The sequence below is a fragment of the Hypanus sabinus genome, chromosome 18, assembly GCF_030144855.1.
Source record: "Hypanus sabinus isolate sHypSab1 chromosome 18, sHypSab1.hap1, whole genome shotgun sequence".
Classification (NCBI taxonomy): domain Eukaryota; kingdom Metazoa; phylum Chordata; class Chondrichthyes; order Myliobatiformes; family Dasyatidae; genus Hypanus; species Hypanus sabinus.
In genome coordinates, this window is record NC_082723.1 from 75,559,334 (window position 1) to 75,585,214 (window position 25,881).

Consider the following 25,881-nt stretch of genomic DNA (forward strand, 5'->3'; position numbering starts at 1 on the left):
ACCCCCCCCCCCATTTAATTCTAGTTTAATCATGGGATAATTTACAATGATCAATTAATCTACCAACTGGTTCATCTTTGGACTGAAAGGAAACCGGAGCACCTGGAGAAAACTCACATGGTCATAGGGAAAACGCGTAAGCTCCTTACAGATAGTATTGGGAATTGAACCAGGGTTGCCTGTACTGTAAAGTGTTGTGCTAACCTTTATGCTATGGTGCTGTCCTTTAATTAAACTGTTTGGCATGGGTGACCCAAGAGCTAAATCACAGCCAGCGTAGCTTCTGGGTCTTTGAGGCACACGAACCTCCAAACCCAATGGCAAGTTGTAGCCCTCTTGGAGGACACAGTTCAAAGTAAATTTATTATTTAAGTATATAAAACACATACGTGGGTTTCCTCTGGGTGCTCCAGTTTCCTCTAACAGTACAAAGGCGAACTGGTTGGGAGGTTAATCGGTCATAAATTGATTAGACTAGGATTAAATTGGGTATCTGGGCAGTGCAGCTCGATTGGCCTAGTTTGTTGTGTATCTCAATAAATAAATACAACCTTCAGATTCATCTTCTTGCAGGCATCTACAAAACAAAGAAACACAATAAAATCAATGGAAAGCGACACAGAACAGGGGCTGACAAACATTCTTTGTGCAAGACTAAATTTTAACAAAGTAAATAATAAACATGAGCTGCAGAGTTCCGGGAAGTGAGTCACTTCAGTGTTGAGGCGAATAAATTCGTTCCAAAAGCCCAATGACTGCAGGGCAACAACTGCTCCTGAACCTAGCATTGTGGGACCTGAGAGTCCTACACCTCCTGTCCGATTTAGTAATGAGAAGAAAGGGAGTCAATTGTGTTTGTACATCATTCACCGAGCAGCTTTTCCTTTAATGCTGCCTGTGTTTTTTTAAAAAAAAACAAAGTGGTCACCTTAGAGTCTAAACCCAAAATGTTGACTGGCTATTACTGCCTGACCCACTGAATTCCTCCAGAAGTCTATTTCTTTTTGCTTAGCAGCATAGTTCATTTCACATTCAAAGTGGTAGATTTGAACTGTTCACTAAAATATCATAACCTAGAAGAATTGTCCACAGCCCGCAGAACATTGCCATGGTTCGTTGGCACCAAATGGCTCAATATTTTTTTTTAAACCAAGTTTTTCATAAACATACATGCAATGAAAATCTTGAGGCAGCAGTCTCCCTGTTTGAAGTATTTTGAACCCACTGATTCAGAAGTTACAGTTCTTAATGAATATAGTCAATATTTAAAGCACTGGATGTTAAACAGAATCAGCATTCAATACCATCATTCCGTCAAAACTAATCAATAAACTTTAAGGCATTGGCTTCAGTACCTCCTTGTGCAATTGGATTCTGGGTTTTCTCAGTCAGTTTGGATTAGCAACAATTTCTCCTTCATGACCTCCCAACACAGGTGCACCACAGGGATGTATGCTTAGCTCCCTGCTCTACTCACTTTACACCCATGATTCTGTGACTGAGCACAGCTCCAATGCCATATTCAAATTTGCTGAGAGACTGAAAATTTGGCTGAGTGGTTTCATAACAACCTCTCAGTCAGTGTCAGTAAGACCAAGGAGTTGATTGTCACTGACTAGCAGCAGCAAGAAGAGAGTATGTTCTGGGTGGCAGGGATCCATGATGTACTCACCGGAATTTCGAAGAATGGGTCAGGATCTCATTGAAACTTATCAAATGCTGAAAGGCCTAAGTAGAGTGGATGTGGAATGGTGTCGATGTTTCCTTTGGTGGGAGAGTCTATTACCAGAGGAGACAGCTTCAAAACAGAGGGATGTCTATTTAGAACAGATATGGATTGGAGGGTGTACCTTATGACAATAGGTTGAGTGTACTTGGCCTTTTCTTCTAGGAGCGACAGTGGATGAGAGATGTCCTAATAGAGGTGTATAAGGTGATGAGGGGCATTGATCATGTAGATAGGCAGAGGCTTTTTCCCAGGGCTGAAATGGCTAACACAAGGGGGCACAATTTTAAGGTGCTTGGAAGTAAATACCGAGGGGATGTCAGGGTAAGTTTTTCCACACAGAGTGGTGGGTGCGTGAATGTACTGCGGGCGATTGTGGTGGAAGCGGATACAACAGGGTCTTTTAAGAGCATCTTAGATAGGTACATGGAGCTTAGAAAAATAGAGGGCAATGTGCTAGCAGAATTTTAGACAGTGTCTAAAGTAGGTTACATGCACAACATTGTGGGCTGAAGGGCCTGTAATGTGCTCTAAATTTCTATGCTCTATGTCCATTTAGAACACCTGATTTCACATTAAAGCACACTTTAGACAGGTTACCAACTGCAGCACTTCTTTAACCAAAGGGTGGTGAGTCTGTGAAATTTGTTGCCACAGGCAACTGGAGGCCAGGACACTGGGGTGCATTTAAAGCTGAGGTTGATAGGTTCATGATAAGTCAAGGCGTGAAAGGTTATGGAGAGAAAGCAGGAGAATGGGATTGAGAGGGAAATGGGTCAGTCATGTTGAAATGGCGAAGCAGACTTGATGGCCCAGTTCTGCTCCTTCGGCTTATGGTCTGCAGATGGTGCATGCTGCTTTCCTGTGACAGTACTCTGTACAGATGAGAACGACAACCCTCCATGAAGGGTTTACCTGTGATGGACTTGACCATATCCAATACTTTTTGTAGGATTTTTCTGTTCAAGGGCATTGCTGTTTCCATACCAGGCTGTGATGTAGTCAGTCAATATACTCTCCACCACATATCTATTGAATCTTGTCAAAGTTTTAGTCAGAACTCTAGGCGATTGCTTGAATGAATTGATTGCATTCAAATTTAGATTGACCAGACTTCTGCTATCTTTTGTTACCACAGTCAATAAGGAGGGTAGCTAGTGTGGTTCACCTGTGTAATTTGAGCTAAAGTAGAAAAAGTGATATAAACATCTCATTTAATCATGTTATTTGCTATAAGTGCTGGGTTCTATTTATATGCTCTTGTGACCAGCCACTCCCCTGATGCTTATATTCTTATCACTGTGATGCAGAAAGTAATTTTTGAGGAAAACAAGTTTAGTAGGAAAAGTAATCACCTAAACAGGTGCTGCCTTCTGGAGAGTTTGGGCATGTGTCCTATTTAACAATAGGCACCGACTGCTTATGGGTCCATGTATCATCTACAATCAGTGTGCACAACCTTCACACTTGAAAGTGTTTTCTCTCTCTCTTGCTCCAAGTGAGTGGTAATTTTTTTTGAACACCAGATTCACTAAAACACACCTTAGGCAGGTTACTGACTGCAACATTGAGACTGAGGTATGTGGGAAAGTATTCAGCCAAATGATTTTCAAGAATTTAATTATGGATTTGCGAGCTTAATTCCAGTATGTAGCTTAAGTTTGAGCTCACAGTGAGTGAGTTGCAGATCCCTTCAGAAATGAGCTGAATTACAGGTGAAACCCCACTTACTGGGCTCGTATGGAAACTTGGCTGATTGCCAGCCCTGTTAGTCGCCATAGGACTCAGCGATGAGAAAGCCACCTTTCATAAATAATATACATCTAGAGTAGTTATGATTTGGGGTTCAACCAAGTAGGAACATTGTGGTGTTCCAATTAAAGAAACCTCAATTGGAACAAATGCTGCGTAAATACTGCTCATACACAATTGTCAGTCAGCAAGAAATAACAGATTGTACATCACATAAAATTATATTTATGAATTTCAGTTTAATTGAACAGTTAGTTGGGAAAAAGAAAAATAAGTAAAAGGGCCTACTACAGTTAACCCAGTCCAATGTGCATATAAAGTTGGAGCTCATCCTGGAGTTGTCTTTTCCTCACGCACTGGACCCTCCATCTGTGTGAAAACACACATCACATCCTGAACTTGGCTTGAAATCCATCTCGAGCAAATGGGTGTTCTTGCAGGAATATTGGCCCTTCCTCCTTGGAACCATTCATCTGCTCACAGCATCATCTTTCCCTTGTCCTCTCCCATAGCTCCCACCAAAAAAAAAGCACGAGCCCCACTATCCGCCACTAATCTCTCTTTGCCCTGCTCTCTCGAACTAGCAGACACAGCATTCCTAATTTGAATGTCATAACCCTTTATCTTTCAGTTGAAACCAAACATTCTAAACACAACACAATGTTTTTATAGAACTGCCAAAATGAAATACTTACAGCACATTATGGCATGCCCTGGTTAAGTTTTTTACCTACCTAGTAAAAATCTTAACCAGGGTGCATTATATTCTTCCTCCACCCAAAAATAGTCATATCCTCATGACTTTGGAACTCATTAAACCATTATTAATAACACAGTATTCAAATGAATTTTGAGATTTCAGGACACCCAATGCACTTGCAGATGGAAGTAGCATATCTCACCATGGGTATGGACATAACATCAGGTACATCCTCAGGTACATCCTCTGCCTGCATAGCTAGGGCTTTCCTGAATCTTGGAGACCTCTTTATCTCATCTTCAGCTTTTCCAGCTTCAACCATTCCTTTGTGACCTTACCTGTCTACTGGAGGGTGCCCTTCCCCTGTATATCACTTGTATCTTCCGGCAGCTCAGCACCCCCTGTTCCATAACTAAACATGGCTAACTAGGGCATTACACATGCTAGCTGACATGACATCTTCAAGGAGCGATACCTCAAAAAGGCAGCATTCAAGTTCCATAACCTTTTCAAGGTAGTGAATAACCAATTTATTTAGCTTGGCGTCATAGTAACAAGGAATTATAAGTGTCTTTTTGGAGAAAATTTCACTAATTTGTTAAATCATACAAAACAGAGCCTAGCACAGTGGTCACCCCTGTACATGTCCCTGATGGGCCGAATTAATTTTTTAAAATGAACATCCTTCCTTAATTCTTATACCTTTTTCAATCTATACCAATTTTCATTCCTAAAGTCATTGACTCGCTAGACTCAGTCATATCATCCTACGTATGGAAGGGCAAGCGTCCCTGACTGAATAAAGTCCATCTTCAAAAATCTAAAAGTGTTGGGGGCATGCCTCTGTCCAATTTCTGCTTATATTACTGGGCAGCTAACATACACTATCTCATCTTTTGATCTCATTTCCATAAGTCAATCTGACTGTCCAATATGGGTGGCAATGAATTTCTCTTATTTCTTCATTCTTGGATCCGCACTCCTTTTCTTACGCCTAAACCAATTGCTAATCCTGTTATCAGGCACACCCTGAGAATATGGGTTCAGTTCAGAAAATATAGTTTTTATGGCCTCTCTCTTTCAAGTCCTATTCTACATAATCACCTCTTCCAGCCTTCTACATGATTCAACATTTCAAGACTGGTATAGAAAGGGCATCAGGTGTTTTAATGATCTTTTTATAGACAACTGCTTTCCTCTCCCTTCCCCTTTTCCCAACCGTGATTTCCCCTCTCCCTGTTCCTTTCCCACTCTCAATTCACAATAGAGACCCATATCAGAATCAGGTTTTTCACTCATACATCATGATTTTTTTTGCAGCAGCAGCAATACAGAGTAATACGGCCTTTACCTTCTAACTTTTGACGCCCTTATTAATCAAGAGCTTATCAACCTCCAGTTTTCATACAGCCACCGACTTAGCCTCCACAGCTGTCTGTGGCAATGTATTTTACTGAGAGGAGAGGGAGTGGGAAGCACCAGAGCGACATTCTGTAATGATCAATAAACCAGTTGTTTCAAATCAAATTACCTTACCTGGTGTTTCCGGGTTGGGCGTGTCTGGACCCGCACCACCTACCCCCTGCCCCATCCCTGGCACTTCTCCTTTGCCACCTGTCCCACATCACTCCCATGGTGCTACACCCTCGCTAATCCCAAAATTCTTTGCTTCCGTCATATTTACAAACTCGCTGCTACATGTTGCCAAATACAGTAATGCAAAATCTTAGGCACCCTTACTAAGTCCTATGCATAGTACTGTAGGTCTTATGTCTGTCTTGGTCTGAAACATTAACTCTTCCATAGTGCTGCCTGACTTGAGTGTTCCAGCATTTTGTTTAGTTAAATTTACTTTTGCTCTCCTGACCCTCCTTCAGCTATATGGTGGCTACACAAATCCCATCAATTCAATTTAACTTTTGGTATCGTTGAGTCGAGTAATAATTTTATTTTGTTTCCAGGAAGCCAAGTTAACCGATCAGCTTCCATTGATCATTGTGTGTGACCGATTTGACTTCGTGCATGACCTTGTTCTGTACCTATATCGCAACAACCTGCAGAAATATATTGAGATTTATGTTCAGAAGGTAAGTGCAGCAATTAAACCGAACCATCTGGGGCAGATGCTGTTTTGATAGTCACATTCTACACTGTATGCATTAAGATAAATTACTTTGAGAGCAATGGGCTGCCCTTTGAAAATGTATATTGCACAGCTGTGAAGTAAGTCTGTTGAGTCATTTGAGGAAGAGAGAAGATCCAAGGATGTCTGCAGCTTAATTAATTTTCAAATACTTAGCACAAGCACCTTACATCATGAAACCTTCAAGGCTTTCAAAGTTTCAAAGTAAATTTATTATCAAATTATGTTAGTTATGCTGCTGGCACTTAAGGCAGCAATGAAGGTCCTCCATCTCTGTCTGTCTTTGGCCATCTTTCTCTGTTGTGCTCCAAGTGTGGATCGGTGTTCTAATTTCTGCCTCTCAATCTGGGCAGTGTTCAGCACTTCCTTCATTGTGCTAGTAGCTTAGTTCTGGTTTTCACTACTGCCAGTCTAGCAAGTCGCGGGTGGAAACTCTGGAATACCGTCACACACAGATAAAGGGTTCTTTTCTTCTTTCCATATATGCTGCCTGGTCAGTTAAGATCCTCCAGCACTTTGTGTTGCAAGGATTCTTCATTGTTGTTTCTGTAACAATTTTTTTGACCAGTCAGGGTTGTTGGCCCTGAGCTGAACCCCTGAACCTGGAGGACTTGGAGATGACTCTTAGTTGGACCTCTACCTTTTGGCCTGTTGGGCATGAGTCACCATCCCAAGAGCCAAAGCACAAGGCCCTGACTAGCCAGCATAGCTCTCTGGGTCGTTGAGGCATGCAAGCCTCCAAACTCTAGGAGAAGGTTGTGCTCTTCTTGGATGATCAGAGAATGTATATGTCACCATACATATCACCTTGAGATTCATTTTCTCGTGGACATTTACAGAAAAATAAATACAACAGAATTTATGGTAAAAAAATACATTATAGACCAGGCATGGGCAAACTACGGCCCGCGGGCCATATGCGGCCCTTTAAGCTTTTTAATCCCGCCCGCAGAACTTGATGAAATTACATTAATAAACCTTGTTAACGTTTTTTCCCCACAATTCTGGCGTTTTCCCAATAGATGACGCACTCTATATACATTGACCTTTGTTGAGGTGCAGCGTATTACTCCACATTTGCGCTTTACTTTGTGACCTTGTGGCAACCCATTTCCTGGTACATCCGAACTGGCTCACGACTAGCCAGCGTTCCGGCTAAGGGAGATAGCCTGCGGGGATTTGCGAGCACAGAGCTCCGCATACTGGCGCGCTCTCACTGTTCTGTCATTGTGCGGGTCGTTGTTGAGTTTTGGCACATGGGACAATTGAATAAGAAGGAGCAGGACAAGTAGACCTGCATCTCCTACCGTTTTTGAAATAAAGACAGTCAGGAGGAGAGTGATGATGATAATATCTTGAAGGATAACAGAATTTTCAGTGCTTTAAAATAATAACTGATACTATTTTAAAAAGCTGTATTTTATTCATTTAATTTTCAGTGTTTTAAAAGTCATTTCAATAAATAGCTAAATACCATGGGACTTCTAAGACAGATATTTTGTTGTAATGTGTTTGTTCATTTTCAATTGAAATTAAAGCACATGTTTTCTACATATCCCATGATATTTTATTTTCTCTTATGAGTTGTATTACCAAAACACTCCGTCCATCTGCTCCTGGTCCGGCCCCCCTGTCAAATTTTAGAACCCTTTGTGGCCCTCAAGTCAAAAAGTTTGCCCACCCCTGTAAAAGACCAACAAACAGATATGTGCAATACGAGACAATATGCAGATGATTTTAAAAAATATGGATAATACTGAAAAGATTCTTTGATTCTGTAATGTAAGTATTTGAATTGTTTCTTGAAATCTGGAATCTTTGCAGTGTCAGTTTATGAGCCTCAAACCATTTGGCTAACATTTCAATTTGTTTGACCTTGGTAAACTTGTGTCGTAATACTAAAGTGTTTAATAAATAGTCCTGTGTGTTTAAGACTAAGAATGTTAGTCCAAGGCAAATTCACAGGTGAGAACTACAGTTGTTGAGTCACTTCAGGTTTTTGCGGCAAATGTATTAATGCATTAACCCCCCCCACCCTCATTGTGTGTGCAGGTGAATCCAAGCAGGCTTCCAGTGGTGGTAGGCGGACTACTCGACGTTGATTGCTCTGAAGAAGTTATAAAAAACCTCATCACTGTTGTACGTGGTCAGTTTTCAACTGATGAACTTGTGGGTGAAGTGGAGAAAAGGAACAGGTCAGTAATTGTAACAGTACGATTTCCAATCGGACACTTGCTTCCTTTGGGCCTGAGGGATGAAAGTTGCTCTGAATGTGGCCATGCTGCTTCGGTCACCTGTAGGACTGGCGGGTTTGTCTTCTCTCCCGTCCTCAAAGAGATGCAGTTTACAAATCTCGAGTTTGCTGCAGGAAATCAAAGGCCCAATGTCTGCTAGTCTACTGGAGAGTGAAGACAGTAGAGGAATGTATATGGGTGGGAGTGAAGAATCGGGCTCAATTTACTGCTATTTCGTTGCTCGTGTTCTGTTGAGTATTGTGTGTGTACTTTGGTGCTGGAATGTCTGGCACTTGTGGGCTGCCCCCAGCACACCCTTGGGTGTTAACGAGAAAGGCACATTTCACTTGAGTTTCGATGACCACGCGATAAGTTACTCTGCATCCTGAACCTCAATAAAAGCTAGGAGGGGTTGGGAAAGCATAGTAGAGCCAGAAGAAGCAGTTTTTCAAGTATATCAATTCGCATTTTGAGTGTTTACGTTGTGTCCAAGAAGCAATTGCTGTAGGGTTTGTCCGTATTAGTAAAAGTTGGGAATACCGAAGTTACTAATATTGAAGGAATTCAAGGCAGGTCTGTATTTCTGGGTTCGTAATTTAATCAAATACCATCGTACTTTTATTTCCTGAACTGAAGCATTTGGGTGGTCGTGGGTTACATATTCAAACCAGCACCCAAAGTTTAAAGTACATTTACTATCAAATTATACAATCTTGAAATTTGTCTCAAGGCAGCCATGAAACAAAGACTGTTTAACACCCAATGTGCAATAAAAAGCCACATCATGCCTATAAAAAAGAATAAATTAACCCATAAAAAGATCATCGTACACCCAATATGCAATAAAAAAAACATCATGCAAACAGTACAGCTGAGTAAGTGTCGTAGAGCAGTGACCTTAATCAACCCATACCTCGACACCTGACCTTTTCAAATCTGGCCCCGTGCTTAAATCGCCATCCAAACGTGTTCCACCTCTCAGAAATGCCGAACTTTGCCACCTCAATACGACTTGTAAATCTCCATCCAAACACTGTCCAGCTGCATCGATACCCTCTGGGGCCTGGACCCCACGGCTTCAATTCAGCCTGTGTACGACCTTTCACTCTCTGCCGCACTCTCAGTGATGGACCTGCCGCCTTGCCTTGCCTCAGTTTTGCCATATCAAATTGCCTTTAAGTCCAAAGGAAAGTTACAGGGTATTATTTGTGATGATTGTTTGTCATAATAAGTGTGGTTAACGAAGTATTCAGCTACTGTCCTTGTTTTGTTAGCTACCAGTTAGAAGTCTCTGAGGTTCACCAGTGCAATCTTAAGCTGGAGTTCTTCACTGTTTATAACATTTCCTTGAATTCTAAAAGACTGCAGCACCTCCTCTGCAGCAGGGCAACTGGTACCTCAGTTCTGAGTGGAACTCGTCTGTCACTGAGAGTCAAAGGGCTACACACTGAACCACAGCCCTGATTAATCAGAATCTATCAACTCCGCCTTAAATATGCCCAATTACTTGGCCTTTACAGCATTCTGGCCATGAATTTCACAAATTACCACCAGCAGGATAAAGAAATTCCTCCTCATCTCTATTTTAAAGGAACCATAAAATATAGGAGCAAATAGGTAGGTTTGCTAGCATGGTTCGGGAGGGTTCAAACTAATTTGCAAGGGGGGTGGGACCCGGAGCGATGGAGCATTGAAAGAAGTGCATGGAGTAAAGCCAGATCTAACATATGGAGAGGCTTTGAGGAAAGAGAAGCAGAATAAAGGGTGTAAAGGTAGAAGGGCTAAAGTGTGTGTACTTCAATGCAAGAAGCATCAGGAACAAAGGTGATGAACTGAGAGCTTGGATACATACATGGAATTATGATGTAGTGGCCATTATAGAGACTTGGCTGGCACCAGGGCAGGAATGGATTCTCAATATTCCTGCATTTCGGTGCTTTAAAAGGGATAGAGAGGAGGGGTGGCATTACTGGTCAGGGATACTATTACAGCTCCAGAAAGGGTGGGTACTATAACAGGATCCTATTTGAGTCAGTTTGGGTGGAAGTTAGAAACAGGAAGGGAGCAGTTACTCTACTGGGGGTATTCTATAGGCCCCCTGGTAGCAGCAAGAGATACCGAGGAGCAGATTGAGAGGCAGATTTTGGAAAGGTGCAAAAATAACAGGGTTGTTATCATGGGTGACTTTAACTTCCTTAATATTGATTGGCACCTGATAAGTTCCAGTTGTTTAGATGGGGCAGAGTTCGTTAAGTGTGTCCAGGATGGATTCCTGTCACAGTATGTTGACAGGCCAACTAGAGGGAATGCCACACTAGATCTAGTATTAGGTAACAAACCGGGTCAGGTCAAAGATCTGTCAGTGGGTGAGCATCTGGGGGACAGTGACCACTGCTCCCTGGCCTTTAGCATTATCATGGAAAAGGATAGAATCAGAGAGGATAGGAAAATTTTTAATTGGGGAAGCGCAAATTATGAGGCTATAAGGCTAGAACTTGCAGGTGTGAATTGGGATGATGTTTTTGCAGAGAAGTGTACTATGGACATGTGGTCGATGTTTAAGGATCTCTTGCAGAATGTTAGGGATAAATTTGTCCCGGTGAGGAAGATAAAGAATGGTAGGGTGAAGGAACCATGGGTGACAAGTGAGGTGGAGAATTTTGTCAGATGGAAGAAGGCAGCATATGTGAGGTTTAGGAAGCAAGGATCAGATGAGTCTATTGAGGAATATAGGGTAGCAAGAAAGGAGCTTAAGAATGGGCTGAGGAGAACAAGAAGGGGGCATGAGAAGGCCTTGGCGAGTAGGGTAAAGGAAAACCCCAAGGCATTCTTCAATTATGTGAAGAACAAAAGGATGACAGGAGTGAAGGTAGGACTGATTAGAGATAAAAGTCGGATGATGTGCCTGGAGGCTGTGGAAGTGAGTGAGGTCTTCAATGAATAATTCTCTTCGGAATTCACCAATGAGAGGGAACTTGATGATGGTGAGGACAATATGAATGTGGTTGATGTTCTGGAGCATGTTGATATTAAGGGAGAGGAGGTGTTGAAGTTGTTAAAATACATTAGGACGGATAAATCCCCGGGGCCTGACGGAATATTCCCCAGGCTGCTCCACGAGGCGAGGGAAGAGATTGTTGAGCATCCGGCTAGGATCTTTATGTCCTTGTTGTCCATGGGAATGGTAGACGGAGGATTGGAGGGAGACGAATGTAGTCCCCTTGTTCAAAAAAGGTAGTAGTGATAATCCGGGTAATTAAAGACCAGTGAGCCTTACATCTGTGGTGGGAAAGCTATTGGAAAATATTCTTAGAGATGGGATCTATGGGCATTTAGAGAATCATGATCTGATCAGGGACAGTCAGCATGGCTTTGTGAAGGGCAAATCATGTCTAACAAGCCTGATAGAGTTCTTTGAGGAGGCGACCAGGCATATAGATGAGGGTAGTGTAGTGGATGTGATCTACATAGATTTTAGTAAGGCATTTGACAAGGTACCACATGGTAGGCTTAATCAGAAAGTCAGAAGGCATGGGATCCAGGGAAGTTTGGCCAGGTGGATTCAGAATTGGCTTGCCTGCAGAAGGCAAAGGGTCATGGTGGAGGGAGTACATTCAGATTTGGAGGGTTGTGACTAGTGGTGTACCACTAGCATCTGTTCTGGGACCTCTACTTTTCGTGATTTTTATTAACAACCTGGATGTGGGGGTAGAAGGGTAAGTTGGCAAGTTTGCAGACAACACAAAGGTTGGTGGTGTTCTAGATAGTATAGGGGATTGTCAAAGATTGCAGGGAGACATTGATAGGATGCAGAAATGGGCTGAGAAGTGGCAGATGTTCAACCCGGAGAAGTGTGAGGTGGTACACTTTGGAAGGGCAAACTCCAAGGCAGAGTACAAAGTAAATGGCAAGATACTTGGTAGTGTAGAGGAGCAGAGGAATCTGGGGGTACATGTCCACAGATCCCTGAAAGTTGGCTCACGGGTAGATAGGGTAGTTAAGAAAGCTTATGGGTGTTAGCTTTCATAAGTCGAGGGATAGAGTTTAAGAGATGCGATGATGCAGCTCTATAAACCTCTGGTACCTATGGAGTACTGTGTCCAGTTCTGGTCGCCTCACTATAGGAAGGGTGTGGAAGCATTGGAAAGGGCATAGAGGAGATTTACCAGGATGCTTCCTGGTTTAGAGAGTATGGATTATGATCAGAGATTAAGGGAGCTAGGCCTTTACTCTTTGGAGAGAAGGAGGATGAGAGGACACACAATAGAGGTGTACAAGATATTAAGAGGAATAGATGGAGTGGACAGCCAAGTACAAGAGGACGTGGCTTTAAGGTAAGGGAAGGGCAAGGGGGATATTAGAAGTTTTTTTACTCAGAGAGTGGTTGGTGCGTGGAATGCACTGCCTGAGTCAGTGGTGGAGGCAGATACACTCGTGAAGTTTGAAACTACTAGACAGGTATATGGAGGAATTTAAGGTGGGGGGTTATATGGGAGGCAGGGTTTGAGGTTTGGCCCAACATTGTGGGCCGAAGGGCCTGTAATGTGCTGTATTATTCTATGTTCTAAATTAGGCCATTTGGCCCATCGAGTCTACTCCACCATTTCATCATGGCTGATCCATTTGTCCTCTCAGCACCAATCACCTGCCTTCTCCCCATATCCTTTCATGCCCTGACTAATCAAGACTCGCCTCAGCCTTAAATATACCTAAAGACTAGGCCTCCACAACCACCTGTGGTAATAAATTCCACAGATTCACCATTCTCTGGCTCAAGAAATTCCTCCTCATCTCAAAGATTCATTTTATTGTCAGTGTGGATGTACAACAGAACTTCTCCAGATAGCCGTGAAATACAGAATCAACTCCCCCCGCATACAAAAAAGAAACAAACCCCAAAATCCGCCATCATCTTCCCTACAGAAAAGGAACTGCAGCAATAACATCAAATCCCCTTCCCCTACCCCTACCCCTCTCCCCCAGAAAAAAATACAATAACAATAACGTCCAGCCCTTCAGTTTCAATAAAGAACAGCAACGGTAGCATCAAACCCCACCCCCCAATCCCTGGCAAACACATAGAAAATGCTGAAAAACTGAAGGAGACCAATATAAAATAAAATACAGTCCAATCACCTAAATCTCAGAATGTGAAACAGTTCTTACGTGACTCCGCTCATGCCTAAGTCCGAATGGTGTTCCCCATTGGGAGTTATGGCCAACCCCTTCTGCATTCACCTCAGTTGGGAGCGATCACTGACCATCTGGCCTCTGTTCGAAAATGATGCTGCTCTATTCTGAGAGTGTGTCCTCTGGTCTTGGACTCCCTCACCATAGGAAACATTCCTTCCACATCCAGTCTATCAAGGCCCTTCGACATTCATTAGGTTTCAATTAGGTCAACCCTCATTCTTCTGAATTCTAGTGAGTAGAGGCCTATGCCATCAAATGCTTTTGCTAAGATGAGTTGATCAATCCCCGAATCATTTTCATGAACCTCCTTAGAACTCTCTCCAACATTAGCACATCCTTTCTTGGATAATAACTTGGCCTCCACAGCCCTCTATGGCAATGAATTCCACAGTTTCACCAATGTTTGGCTAAAGAAATCCCTCCTCATTTCTGTTCTAGGGGCATCCTTCTTTGCTGAGGTAGAGTCCTCTGCTCCTAGACTCCCCTCACTAATTGAAACATCCACTCCATGTCCAAATTGGTTTTCTCTCCTCCCACTTCCGTAGTGGTCATTGAGTAATCCTCATAACCAGGAGGTTTAAATTGCCTGCTTGGTTATTCTTGAGAGAAGCAGACTAACCATGCTTAGAATTGTGAACAAGGTTTGACATGGCTTTATTCGTCCAGTATCAGTAAGGTGCTGTGTGTCACTAGCTTCTGCTGTTGTCTCCTTTATTTACAGATTAAAATTGTTGCTCCCCTGGCTGGAAGCTAGAATCCATGAAGGTTGTGAGGAACCAGCAACCCATAATGCGTTAGCTAAAATTTACATTGATAGCAATAACAACCCTGAGCGTTTCCTGCGTGAAAATCCATACTATGACAGTTCTGTCGTTGGAAAATATTGTGAGAAGAGAGATCCACACTTAGCCTGTGTTGCTTATGAAAGAGGCCAGTGTGACCTGGATTTGATCAAGGTTAGTATATTGTCTGGAATGTAAGAATAACACAAGATCATAGCATAGCATCTTGTCATAGCATCTTGTTCACGATTCAGCAGATCTTAAATAAAAGAATCAGGTTTATTTTCACTGATGTGTGCTGTGAATGAGAAATGTGTGTGTAGACACACACACAGTGTCTATAAAAAGATACTCAATCCCCCCCCACCCCTGGAAGCTTTCATGCTTTATTGTTTTACAACATTGAATCACAGTGGATTTAATTTGGTTTTTTTGTCACTGATCAACAGTCTTTTGTGTCAGAGTGAAAACAGACCTCTACAAAGTGATCTAAATTAATTACAAATATAAAATACAAAGTAATTGATTGCATAAGTATTCACCCTCTTCAAGTCAGTTATTTAGTAGATGTATCTCTAGCAGCAGTTACAGCCTTGAGTCAGCTTTGTACATCTGGACAGTGCAATTTTTCCCCATTCTTCTTTACAAGACTGCTCAAACTCTGTCAGATTACACAGTGAGTGTGAGTGAACAGCCCTTTTCAAGTCCAGCTGCAAATTCTCAATTGGATTAAGGTCTGGGCTTTGACTTGGCCACTCCGGATGTTAACTTTGTTTTTAAGCCATTTCTGTGTGGCTTTGGCTTTATACTTGGAGCCAGTGTCTTGCTGGAAAGCAAATCTTCTCCCAGGTCACAGTTCTCTTACAGACTGCATCCTTCAGAATTTCCCTGTATTTTGCTGCATTCGTTTTAACCTCTACCTTCGTAAGCCTTCCAGAGCCTGCTGCAGTGAAGTGTTCAGTCTGATGGCCAAAAAGCTCAATTTTGGTTTCATCAAGCTGTAGAACCTTCCAGCTGACTTCAGAGTCTCCCACGTGCCTTCCGGCAATCTCTTAGCCGAGATTTCATGTGAGCTTTTTACTTTTAATAGTGTCTTTCTCTTTGCCACTCTCCCATAAAGCTGTGACTGGTGAAACACCTGGGCAACAGTTGTTGTATGCGCAGTCTCTCCTATCTCAGTCACTGAAGCTTGTAACTCCAGCGTTGTTGGAGGTCTCCTGATGACCTCCCTTGCTAGTCCCCTTCTTGCATGATTACTCAGAATTTGCAGATGGCCTGCTGTAATCGATGTACAGTTGTGCCATATTCTTTCCATTTCTTGATGATTGACTTAACTGTACTCCAAGATGAATGACTTGACTGTGCTCAGTGACTTTGAAATTTTCTGGTATCCATCTCCTGACCTTTTTGCAGAGTTGTTTGGAGTGTTGTTTTGTCTTCATGGTATAGTTTTTGCCAGGATACTGCCTCCCCAGCAATTGGACCTTCCAGATACAGGTATATTTTTGCTACAATTAATTGAAACACCTTCATTGCACATGGTGATCTCCATTTAAGTAATTATGTGGCTTCTAAAACCAATTGGTATGTCAGTGATGATTTGGTATGTCATGTTAAATGGGATGAATACTTTTGCAACCAATTATTTTGTGTTTTATATTTGCAATTAATTTAGAGACCTTTTGTAGAGATGTTTTCACTTTGACAGGCGCCTTTTCCGTTGATCAGAATTTTAAAAAAAGCCAAATTAAATCCATGTGATTCAATATTAAAACACAAAAAGTTCTGGGGGGTGGGGGGGGGTTGGTGAATACTTTTTTGGGTGTGTGTGTGTATATATATGTCTCTATGTGTGTGTGCATTGCTGAGCCTCTGACGATGATCTTTGAATCATCAATGGGGATGGGAGAGGTTCCAGAGGATTGGAGGGTTCAGGATGTTGTTCCTTTATTCAAGAAAGGCCAGGAAAGGCCAGAGAGAGCCCAGAAAATAATAGACCAGTGAGTCTTACCTGAGTGGTTGGTAAATTGATGGAGAAGATCCTGAGAGGCAGGATTTATGAACATTTAGGGGAGTATAATATGATTAGGAATAATCAGCATGGCTTTGTCGAGGGCAGGTCATGCCTTGGGAGCCTGATTTAATTTTTTGAGGATGTGACTAAACACATTGATGAAGGAAGAGCAGTAGTAAATGGATTTCAGCAAGGCATTTGATAAGGTATCCCATGCAAAGCTTATTGAGAAGGTATGGAGGCATGGGATCCAAAGGGACATTGCTTTGTGGATCCAGAACTGGCTTGCCTACAGAAGGCAGAGTGGCTGTAGATGGGTCATATTTTGCGTGGAGGTCGGTGTGCCTCAGGGATTTGTTCTGGGACCCTTATTCTTCGTGATTTTTATAAATGATGTGGATGAGGAAGTGGGGAGATGGGTTAGTAAGTTTGCTGATGACACAAAGGTTGGAAGTGTTGTGGATAGTGTAGAGGGCTGTCAGAGGTTATAGCGAGACATTGATAAGATGCAAAACTGGGCTGAGAAGTGGCAGATGGAGTTCAACCCAGATAAGTGTAAGGTGGTTCATTTTGGTAGGTCAAATATGATGGCAGAATATAGTATTAATGGTAAGACTCTGGACAGTGTAGAAGATGAGAGGGATCTTGAGGTCCGAATCCATAGGATGCTCAAAGCAGCTGCACAGGTTGACTCTGTGGTTAAGAAGGCATACAGTGTATTGGCCTTCATCAATCGTGGAGTTGAATTTAGGAGCCGAGCGGTAATGTTGCAGCTATATAGGACCCTGGTTAGACCCCACTTGTAGCACAGTGCTCAGTTCTGGTCATTTCACTACAGGAAGGATTGTGGAAGCCATAGAAAGGGTGCAGAGGAGATTTACAAGGATGTTGCCTGGATTCGAGAGCATGCCTTATAAGAATAGGTTGAGTGAACTCGGGCTTTTCTCCTTGGAGTGATGGAGGATGAGAGGTGACCTGGTAAAGGTGTATAAGATGATGAGAGGCATTGATCGTGTGGATAGTCAAGAGGCTTTTTCCCAGGGCTGAAATGCTTGCCACAAGAGGATGCAGGTTTAAGGTGCTAGGAAGCAGGTACAGAGGAGATGTCATGGGTAAGTTTTTTTTTAACAGAGTGGTGAGCGCGTGGAATGGGTTGCCGGCAGTGGTGGTGGAGGTGGAAACGATAGGGTCTTTTAAGAGACTTTTGGATAGATACATGGTGCTGTGAAAAACAGAGGGCTTATAGGTAAGCCTAGTAATTTCAAAGGTTCAGCACAACTTTGTGGGCCAAAGGGCCTGTCTTGTGCTGTAGGATTTCTATGTTTTTTTTCATTCAAGGGGTAAGGCAAGATGCTATTTCATTGTTTGCTCTGTGTAATTTATATTGCACTCTGCTTCAGGTTTGCAATGAGAATTCCTTGTTTAAGAGTGAGGCTCGGTACCTTGTGCGCAGAAAAGACCCTGAACTTTGGGCCAGTGTCCTTGAAGAAAATAATCCCTTTAGACGCCAGCTGATTGACCAGGTATGATTGTTATCTAGTTTAATGTGGGTATGAATTCTGATCTTCACTGGGATTATACCAGAGGCACATTCACAATCTTAAAATCTATCCTAAGCTATGCAAGTAAACAGCTGGAATCTGCTCCTTGGAACACATACTTGTTAAATTTATCCTACAGGTCAAAGTTCAAAGTAAGTTTTTTTTTACCTTAAACAATCCTGAGATTCATTTCCCTGCGGGACTACTCAGCAAATTTATAGAATAGTAATTATAACAGGATCAATGAAAGATCAAGCAGATTGCAGAAGAGAACTAACCGCAGATGCAAATATAAAAAAATATCAGTAAGTAACAAGAACATGAGATAACAAAATGCTCCTTACAGTGAGATCATTGGTTATGGGAACAAAGGAATACCAGCTGGTAGGTTAATTGGTCATTGTAAATTGTCCCGTGATTAGGCTAGGATTTAATCAGGGGATTGCTAGGTGGTGCAGCTCAGAGCCCCAAGGACCTTTTCCGCACTGTATCTTAATAAATAAATAAAATAAACATCTCAATGATAGAGCAAGTGAGTGACATTATCCTCTTTTGGTGAAGAGCCTGGTAGTTAAGGGGTAGTAACCGTTCTTGAAACTGGTATCTTCTCCCTGATGGCAGCAGCAAAAAGAGAGCAAGGCCTGGGTGGTGGGGATTTCCGATGATGGATCCTGCAACAGCAAGTTTCATGTAGATGTGTCCAATCGTTGGGGGATCAAGAAGAGACTAGTGAAGAAAGAGGGTAGATTTGGGAATGCAATTTTTATTGCAGCCAAATTTTAAGTAAATACTTCATAGCAAGGGTTCCCAACCTTTTTTATGCCATTGATCCCTGCTATTAACTGAGGGGTCCATGTATTCCAGGTTGGGAACCTCTGCTCTCAAGCATAACTTCCAGCTGATTTCATGTCTATTGAACTTGTCTATATCAGTACCTTATGTTTGAATCAACTGCAACTGATAGTTTTACCTAATCAAAGTTCAAATTAAATTTATTATCACAATGCATACTGTCTATGTCACAATCCTGCTGCTGCCTGTAAGGAGTTTGTATGTTCTCCCCATGATGAGATGGGTCCTCTGGTTTCTCCTGCTTCCTCCCACAGTCCAAAGATGAACCAGTTGGTAGGTTTAATTGGTCACTGTAAATTGTCCTGTGATTAGCCTAGGGTTAAATCAGGGGTCACTGAGCAGCACAACACAAAAGGGTCAGAAGAGTCTGCTCGACTCCCTATCTCAGTACGTAAATATAAACAGCCCTGATACTCAATAAATCCAATAACAATAATAGAATCAATGAAAGACTGTGGACAAACAAACTGTGCAAAAATACAAAGGAATAAAAAAGTAACCATAATAAATAAATAAATAATATCAAGAGCATGAGATGGAGTCCTTGAAAGTGACTCCATAGGTTGTGGGCACAATTGGCTGAAATAACAGCTCTGCTCTAGATTTAAACTCACTAGTTTTCATTATACCAACTAACTTAATAAAAATGTGATTGGAAGGTATTAGGTAGCAACTAATAGAAAATATCCCAGACTTCATTATGGAGGCCTTTAAACCTTGAACTTAAAGGCAAGTAACAGGACTACAAAGATCAGATTTCCATTGAAGTCATTTGTAGCACACAAAACTCAGCAGGTCAGGCACCATCTGTGAAGAGGAATAAGGAGTCAACGTTGACTTGTTATTCCTTTTCAGAGATGCTGTTTTACCTGCTGAGTTCCTCCAGTAGTTTGTGTGTTGCTTTGGATTTCCAGTATCTGCAGAATTTCTTGTTTGTCTTAGTGGTTTATTTTATTTAGAGATACAGCATGGGCAACAGTCCCTTCTAATTATTCTCCTTCATCTTCCCCCTCCCATCACCTACCTTTTCATTCTGGCATCCTTTTCCAGTCCTGAAGGTTCTTGGCCCATAACATCGAATCTTCATTCCCCTCCCTAGAAGCTGTCTGAAATCGAGTTTTCCAGCATTTTGTGAGTGTTATCCTGAATCTCCAACAACTGCAGAATTTGTAATTATTTGAGAGAAACGTTGTCCTTGAGTATCTGAAGTTGTTTTTCTAACCAGTTATGCTTCATTCAGCTCTCCAACCCATTCCTTTTACCCTATTGGCAACCTTTGGCTTGGCTAAGGATTTACAGTACCATATATTCTGGAGTATAAGCTGACACCTCCATTTTCAAGGTTAAAAAAGTGATTTTTTCATGTTACCGTTGTAGAAGCCGACCCTTCTTGTTCAGGTTTTTGATTTCACATGACAGTACTCAGCTTTGCTGGATCTGGAACCTGGAAATTTTGTGAACCAGTACATGCTAAGAAAACAGGCCTACACATTGTACAGCGTTATAAACGAATTCTTAATAAATAAATCAGGGAGGGAAATTTTGGATTAGGTCTCAAATGGTAAAGAATCCTCTGAAGCGTAACCCCCGTGAAACCATTTAGCGTCCATCGTAATCTCGTTAAAACATAACATGGGGTGGCGGGATCAGTAGGTGTACTCAGTGTTGAGTTTGCGACCACCATAGACAAAAGATTAAAATGAATGCGATATGATGCTGGCTTCAAGCTGAAGGTTGTTGATTTTGCTAAAGGAACGAATAATTCTGCAGCTGCTAAGAAGTTTAGTGTAAACGAGAAACAAGTGAGAGAGTGAAGAAAGGCAGAGGACTCGCTGAGGGAAACACCAAAGACAAAATGTGCAAACCGCGGGAAAACACGCCAGTGGCCAGAACTGGAAGAAAAAGTTTTAGAGTGGGTGAATCATCAGTGATCGTCTGGATACATCGTTACCAGAGAAGTGATTCGAATTCAAGCATTGAAATGGGCCAAAAGACACTGTGAGGTCAGCGAAAATTTCAAAGCTACACGAATTTGGTGCACCCGATTTATGAATGGACATGATCTTGCGTTGGGATAAAAAACAAAGGTTGCTCAGAAAATTTCCGCAGGGTGTTGTTCATGTTCAAGAACGCTGCTGGATGGACTTAGCAGGTTGCTAAGTGGGTTAAAGAGGTGTAGCGTCACCGTCCCGAAGGTTTCGGGAAGGAAAAGTCACTACTTGTCTGGATATGTTCAATGTGTACTTGTCAGGTGAGACAAAAGCAGCATTGAAAGCTGAAAATACGGGTATTGCAGTCATTCCCGGTGGTTTGACGTCTGTGCTCCAGCCACGAGATGTGAGTTTAAACAAACCATTCAAAGAATTCATGCGTCGACAGTGGAACAAATTTGACTCAAAAACAGCCAGTAAATACGACCTGTCTTTTTCCAAACTTGGCACCCTCTGTATAAGCCGACCCCCTGATTTTAGGGCCAAATTCTAAATTATACACCAGAATTTACGGTAACTTTTGCCTTATTTTATAAGATTGACTTTGATACTTGTAAACTACTTGTTAAAGTGGAAACAATTATTTTGTTACCAGGTTGTACAAACGGCCCTCTCTGAAACCCAGGACCCAGAGGAAGTATCTGTTACTGTGAAGGCTTTTATGACTGCTGACCTTCCCAATGAGCTGATTGAACTGCTGGAGAAGATAGTCTTGGATAACAATGTCTTTAGTGAACACAGGTAGAAAATAGAGCTATTCATCCTAACTATTGTGCACGGTTTAAATCTGCATCAAACTTTTTGGGCATTATTCAGCCATTGGCTTGACCGTGCACTATAACAGAGACAGACGTACTTTATTGATCCCGAGGGAAATTGGGTTTCGTAACAGTCGCACCAACCAAGAATAGTGTAGAAATATAGCAATATAAAACCATAAATAATTAAATAATAATAAGTAAATTATTCCAAGTGGAAATAGTCCAGGACCAGCTTATTGGCTCACGGTGTCTGACTGAGGGAGGAGTTGTAAAGTTTGATGGTCACAGGCAGGAATGACTTCCTATGACACTCAGTGTTGCATCTCGGTGGAATGAGTCTCTGGCTGAACGTACTCCTGTGCCTAACCAGTACATTGTGGAGTGGATGGGAGACATTGTCCAAGATGGCATGCAACTTGGACAGCATCCCCTTTTCAGGCACCACCGTCAGAGAGTCCAGTTCCACACCCACAACGTCACTGGCCTTATGAATGAGTTTGTTGATTCTGTTGGTGTCTGCTACCCTCAGCCTGCTGCCCCAGCACACAACAGCAACATGATAGCACTGGCCACCACAGACTCGTAGGGCATCGTCCGGCAGATGTTAAAGGACCTCAGTCTCCTCAGGAAATAGAGACGGCTCTGACCCTTCTTGTAGACAGCCTCAGTGTTCTTTGACCAGTCCAGTTTATTGTCCATTCGTATCCCCAGGTATTTGTAATCCTCCACCATGTCCACACTGACCCCTTGGATGGAAACAGGGGTCACCGGTGCCTTAGCCCTCGTCAGGTCCACCACCAGCTCCTTAGTCTTTTTCACATTAAGCTGCAGATGATTCTGCTCACACCATGTGACTAAGTTTCCCATCATAGCCCTGTACTCAGTCTCATCTCCCTATGAGAGTCTCATCCAACTATGGCAGTGTCATCAGAAAACTTCTGAAGATGGCAAGACTCTGTGCAGTAGTTGAAGTCCAAGGTGTAGATAACGAGTTAACTGTTTATAAATCATAGACTCTCGGCAGAGCTACAGTTTCAGCTACCGTAGAACTGAGAGCAGTTATCAGCCCCATCTCTAAGGAGTCTGCTGCATTGGAGAGGGCCTGCGGGATGTATATGGAATGAAGTTATTGGGTTTATTTAAAATGAAGGTAATATGGAGGAGACAGAATGGGGTTGAAAGGGATAATAAATCAGCTGTGATAGAGTGGTGTAGCGGACCAAGCCGAATGGCCTAGTTCTGCTCTTATGTCTTTATGGCCTTATGGGAAGGGTTAACGTATGAGAAGCACTTGATGGCTCTGGGCCTGTACTTGCTAGGGTTTGGAAGAACTGGGGTGAAGGGGGAGATGTTGTGATCTGATTGAAATCTACTGAATAATCAAAAGCCGTAAAGTCGATGTGGTGAGGATGTTTGCAATACTGCGAGAGTCTAGGACCAGAGTGCACAGCCTCAGAATAGAAGGACACTCCTTTATAACAGAGCTGAGGAGGAATTTCTTTAGACAAGAGTGGTGAATCTCTGGAATTCATTGTCACAGATGGCTGTGGAGGCCATGTCATTAACTATATTTAAAGCAGAGGTTGATAAGCTCTTGATTAGTAAGGGTGTCAAAGGTTATGGGGAGAAAGCGAAAGAATGAGGTTGAGAGGGATGATAAGTCAGCCATGATCGATTGATGGAGTACACTCAATGGGCTAAAATGGCTTAACTCTGCTCTCTGTTTTATGGTCTTAATCAGGGGTTCCCAGCCTGTGGTCTGCAGATCGCTAAGTTAATGGTAGGAGTCCATAGCATAAAAAAGGTTGGGAACCCCTGGTCTATATCATCCAAGGGTAGAAGTCCATTCTTTGAAGTCAGCTTTTAAATTCTGTAACAAAGCATTTGAGAGCTGGTGGAAATAGAATTAAGTTGCTGAAGTGCATAAACTTGATTTCAAGCTGCAAAGCTATTTTGGGATCAGGTTATTCAGTGGCATAAGACATAAGAACAGAATAGACCATTCAGTTGATCGAGTAAGCTCTGCCATTCTACTGCATTTGATTTATTATCCCTCTCAACCCATTCTCCTGCTTTCTCCCCATAACATTTGACGCCCTGATTAATCAAGAATCTTATCAGCCACTGCCCTAAATATACCCAATGATTTCACCTCCACAGCTATCTGTGGCAATGAATTCCACCGATATACCACACTTTTGCAAAGAAATCTTTCCTTATCTCTGTTTTAAAGTGATGTCCTACTTTTGCATAGTAGGGGAATTAAAGGTTATGGGGAAAAGGCAGGTAGGTGGAGATGAGTCCATGGCCAGATCAGCCATGATCTTATTGAATGGCAGGTTGGGAACCCCTGATTTAGACCATAAAGCCCAGGAGCAGAGTTAAGCCATTTAGACCATTTGAACCTACTCCATCAATCGACCATGGCTGACTCGTTATCCCCCTCAACACCATTTTCCTGCTCTCTATCCATAACCTTTGACACCCTTACTGTCAGATGGCCTACTCCTGCTCCTATTTCTTCTGTTTTTGCGTCCCTCTGTCCTGAGGCTGGGTTTCTAGTCCTAGACTCCCCCACTACAGGAAACATCCTCTCCACATCTACTCTTATCTAGGCCTTTCAGTATTTGAAAGGTTTCAACGAGATCTCCTGCACCTGCATTCCAAACTCCAGCAAGGCCCAAAGCCACCAAATATTCCTCGTATGCCAGTCCTTTCATTTCTGGGATCATTCTCGTGAACCTCATCTAGACCCTCTCCACTGTCAGCACATCCTTTATTTTTAGATAAGGGGCCCAAAACAGATCACAGTACTCCAAATGAGGCATTTCAGCATTACACCCTTGCTTTTATATTTGTGTCCTCATTTACCTTCCTTGCCACCAACTGTCTGCAAGTTGCCCTTTAGGAAATCCTGTACGAGGACTGCCAAGTCCCTTTGCACCTCCTGATTTTTGTTTTTTTAATTTTCTCTCCATTTAGAAAACAGTCCATGCATTTCTTCTTTCTACCAAAGTGCATAACCATACACTTCCCTATGCTATGTTCCATCTGCCACTTCTTTGCCCATTCTCCCAGTCTGCCTACGTCAAGGATTCCCAGCCTTGGGTCCATGGACATCTTGCTTAATGGTATTGGCACATGGTGTAAGATTCTTGGTAGGGTCACCCATGCCAAAAAGGTCAGAGGGTAAAGGCCAGACTAAAAGTGGTCCACCAGTTCTCCAGGTTCAGTTTTTCAGTTCAGGGTCAAAAAGTTATTTTTGCAGAAACAGCAATGAAGAATCTTTCTATATCTGTGCCTTCTATATCTACATCTATGGACAGACAGAGAGTAGGACCTTCATTGCTGCCCTAAATGCCAGTGGCTTAAGGGGCAAACAAGCCATGGGATTAACAAAAAGGGGGTTGGAACCCCTTGTGTAAGTCCTTTTGCAGGCATGTGTTGTGAAATTTGTATCAATGAAGCAAGTTCTAAACACCTGGTCATTTCTGTTTAACTTCAGCCGTAGATGCCACAAAATAGTTTTCAGTGGCAGTAATTTCTTATGTAATCTTTTCTTCTTGCCCAGGAATCTACAGAACCTACTGATCCTTACTGCCATTAAAGCTGACCGCACCCGTGTCATGGAGTACATTAACCGTCTGGATAACTACGATGCTCCCGACATTGCCAACATTGCCATCAGCAATGAACTTTTCGAAGAGGCTTTTGCAATCTTCCGAAAGTTTGACGTGAACACTTCAGCAGTACAGGCAAGAGCTGAAATAGCTCATGTTGCTTCCTTTTGAGGGCTCATGAAATGATATATTTGGATGGTTCAATTCACGATGGGTAAAATAACAGATAATTGTTTCTCTGGGATTAAGAGCTATTTACAGAAGGAGAATTTGCAGGTCTGGCAATATTTTTTCTGGTCTTGCATATTGATTTGGAAGCTTGTTTTAAATTTTTATCTACTCTCTAGGTTCTGATTGAACACATTGGGAATCTTGATCGTGCGTACGAGTTTGCCGAGCGTTGCAATGAGCCAGCTGTCTGGAGTCAGTTGGCAAGGGCACAGTTGCAGAAGGACCTGGTTAAAGAAGCCATCGATTCCTACATAAAGGCTGATGACCCATCTGCCTACATGGAGGTTGTGAAAGCGGCCAACAAGAACGGTGTGTATTGCATTCTGCTTGTTTGTACCCTA

General features: G+C 42.4%; 1 protein-coding gene across 1 annotated transcript in view; it reads left to right on the plus strand.

The window, feature by feature from the left end:
- The window catches only part of cltcl1 (clathrin, heavy chain-like 1), a 146,085-nt gene that overhangs the window by 87,983 nt on the left and 32,221 nt on the right, over nt 1-25,881 (plus strand). The window contains exons 15-21 of the mRNA XM_059943697.1: nt 6,140-6,265; nt 8,374-8,516; nt 14,470-14,704; nt 17,945-18,067; nt 21,524-21,669; nt 25,261-25,444; nt 25,657-25,849. Coding sequence (XP_059799680.1) covers nt 6,140-6,265; nt 8,374-8,516; nt 14,470-14,704; nt 17,945-18,067; nt 21,524-21,669; nt 25,261-25,444; nt 25,657-25,849 — 1,150 coding nt within the window. The remainder of the gene's footprint in view (nt 1-6,139; nt 6,266-8,373; nt 8,517-14,469; nt 14,705-17,944; nt 18,068-21,523; nt 21,670-25,260; nt 25,445-25,656; nt 25,850-25,881) is intronic.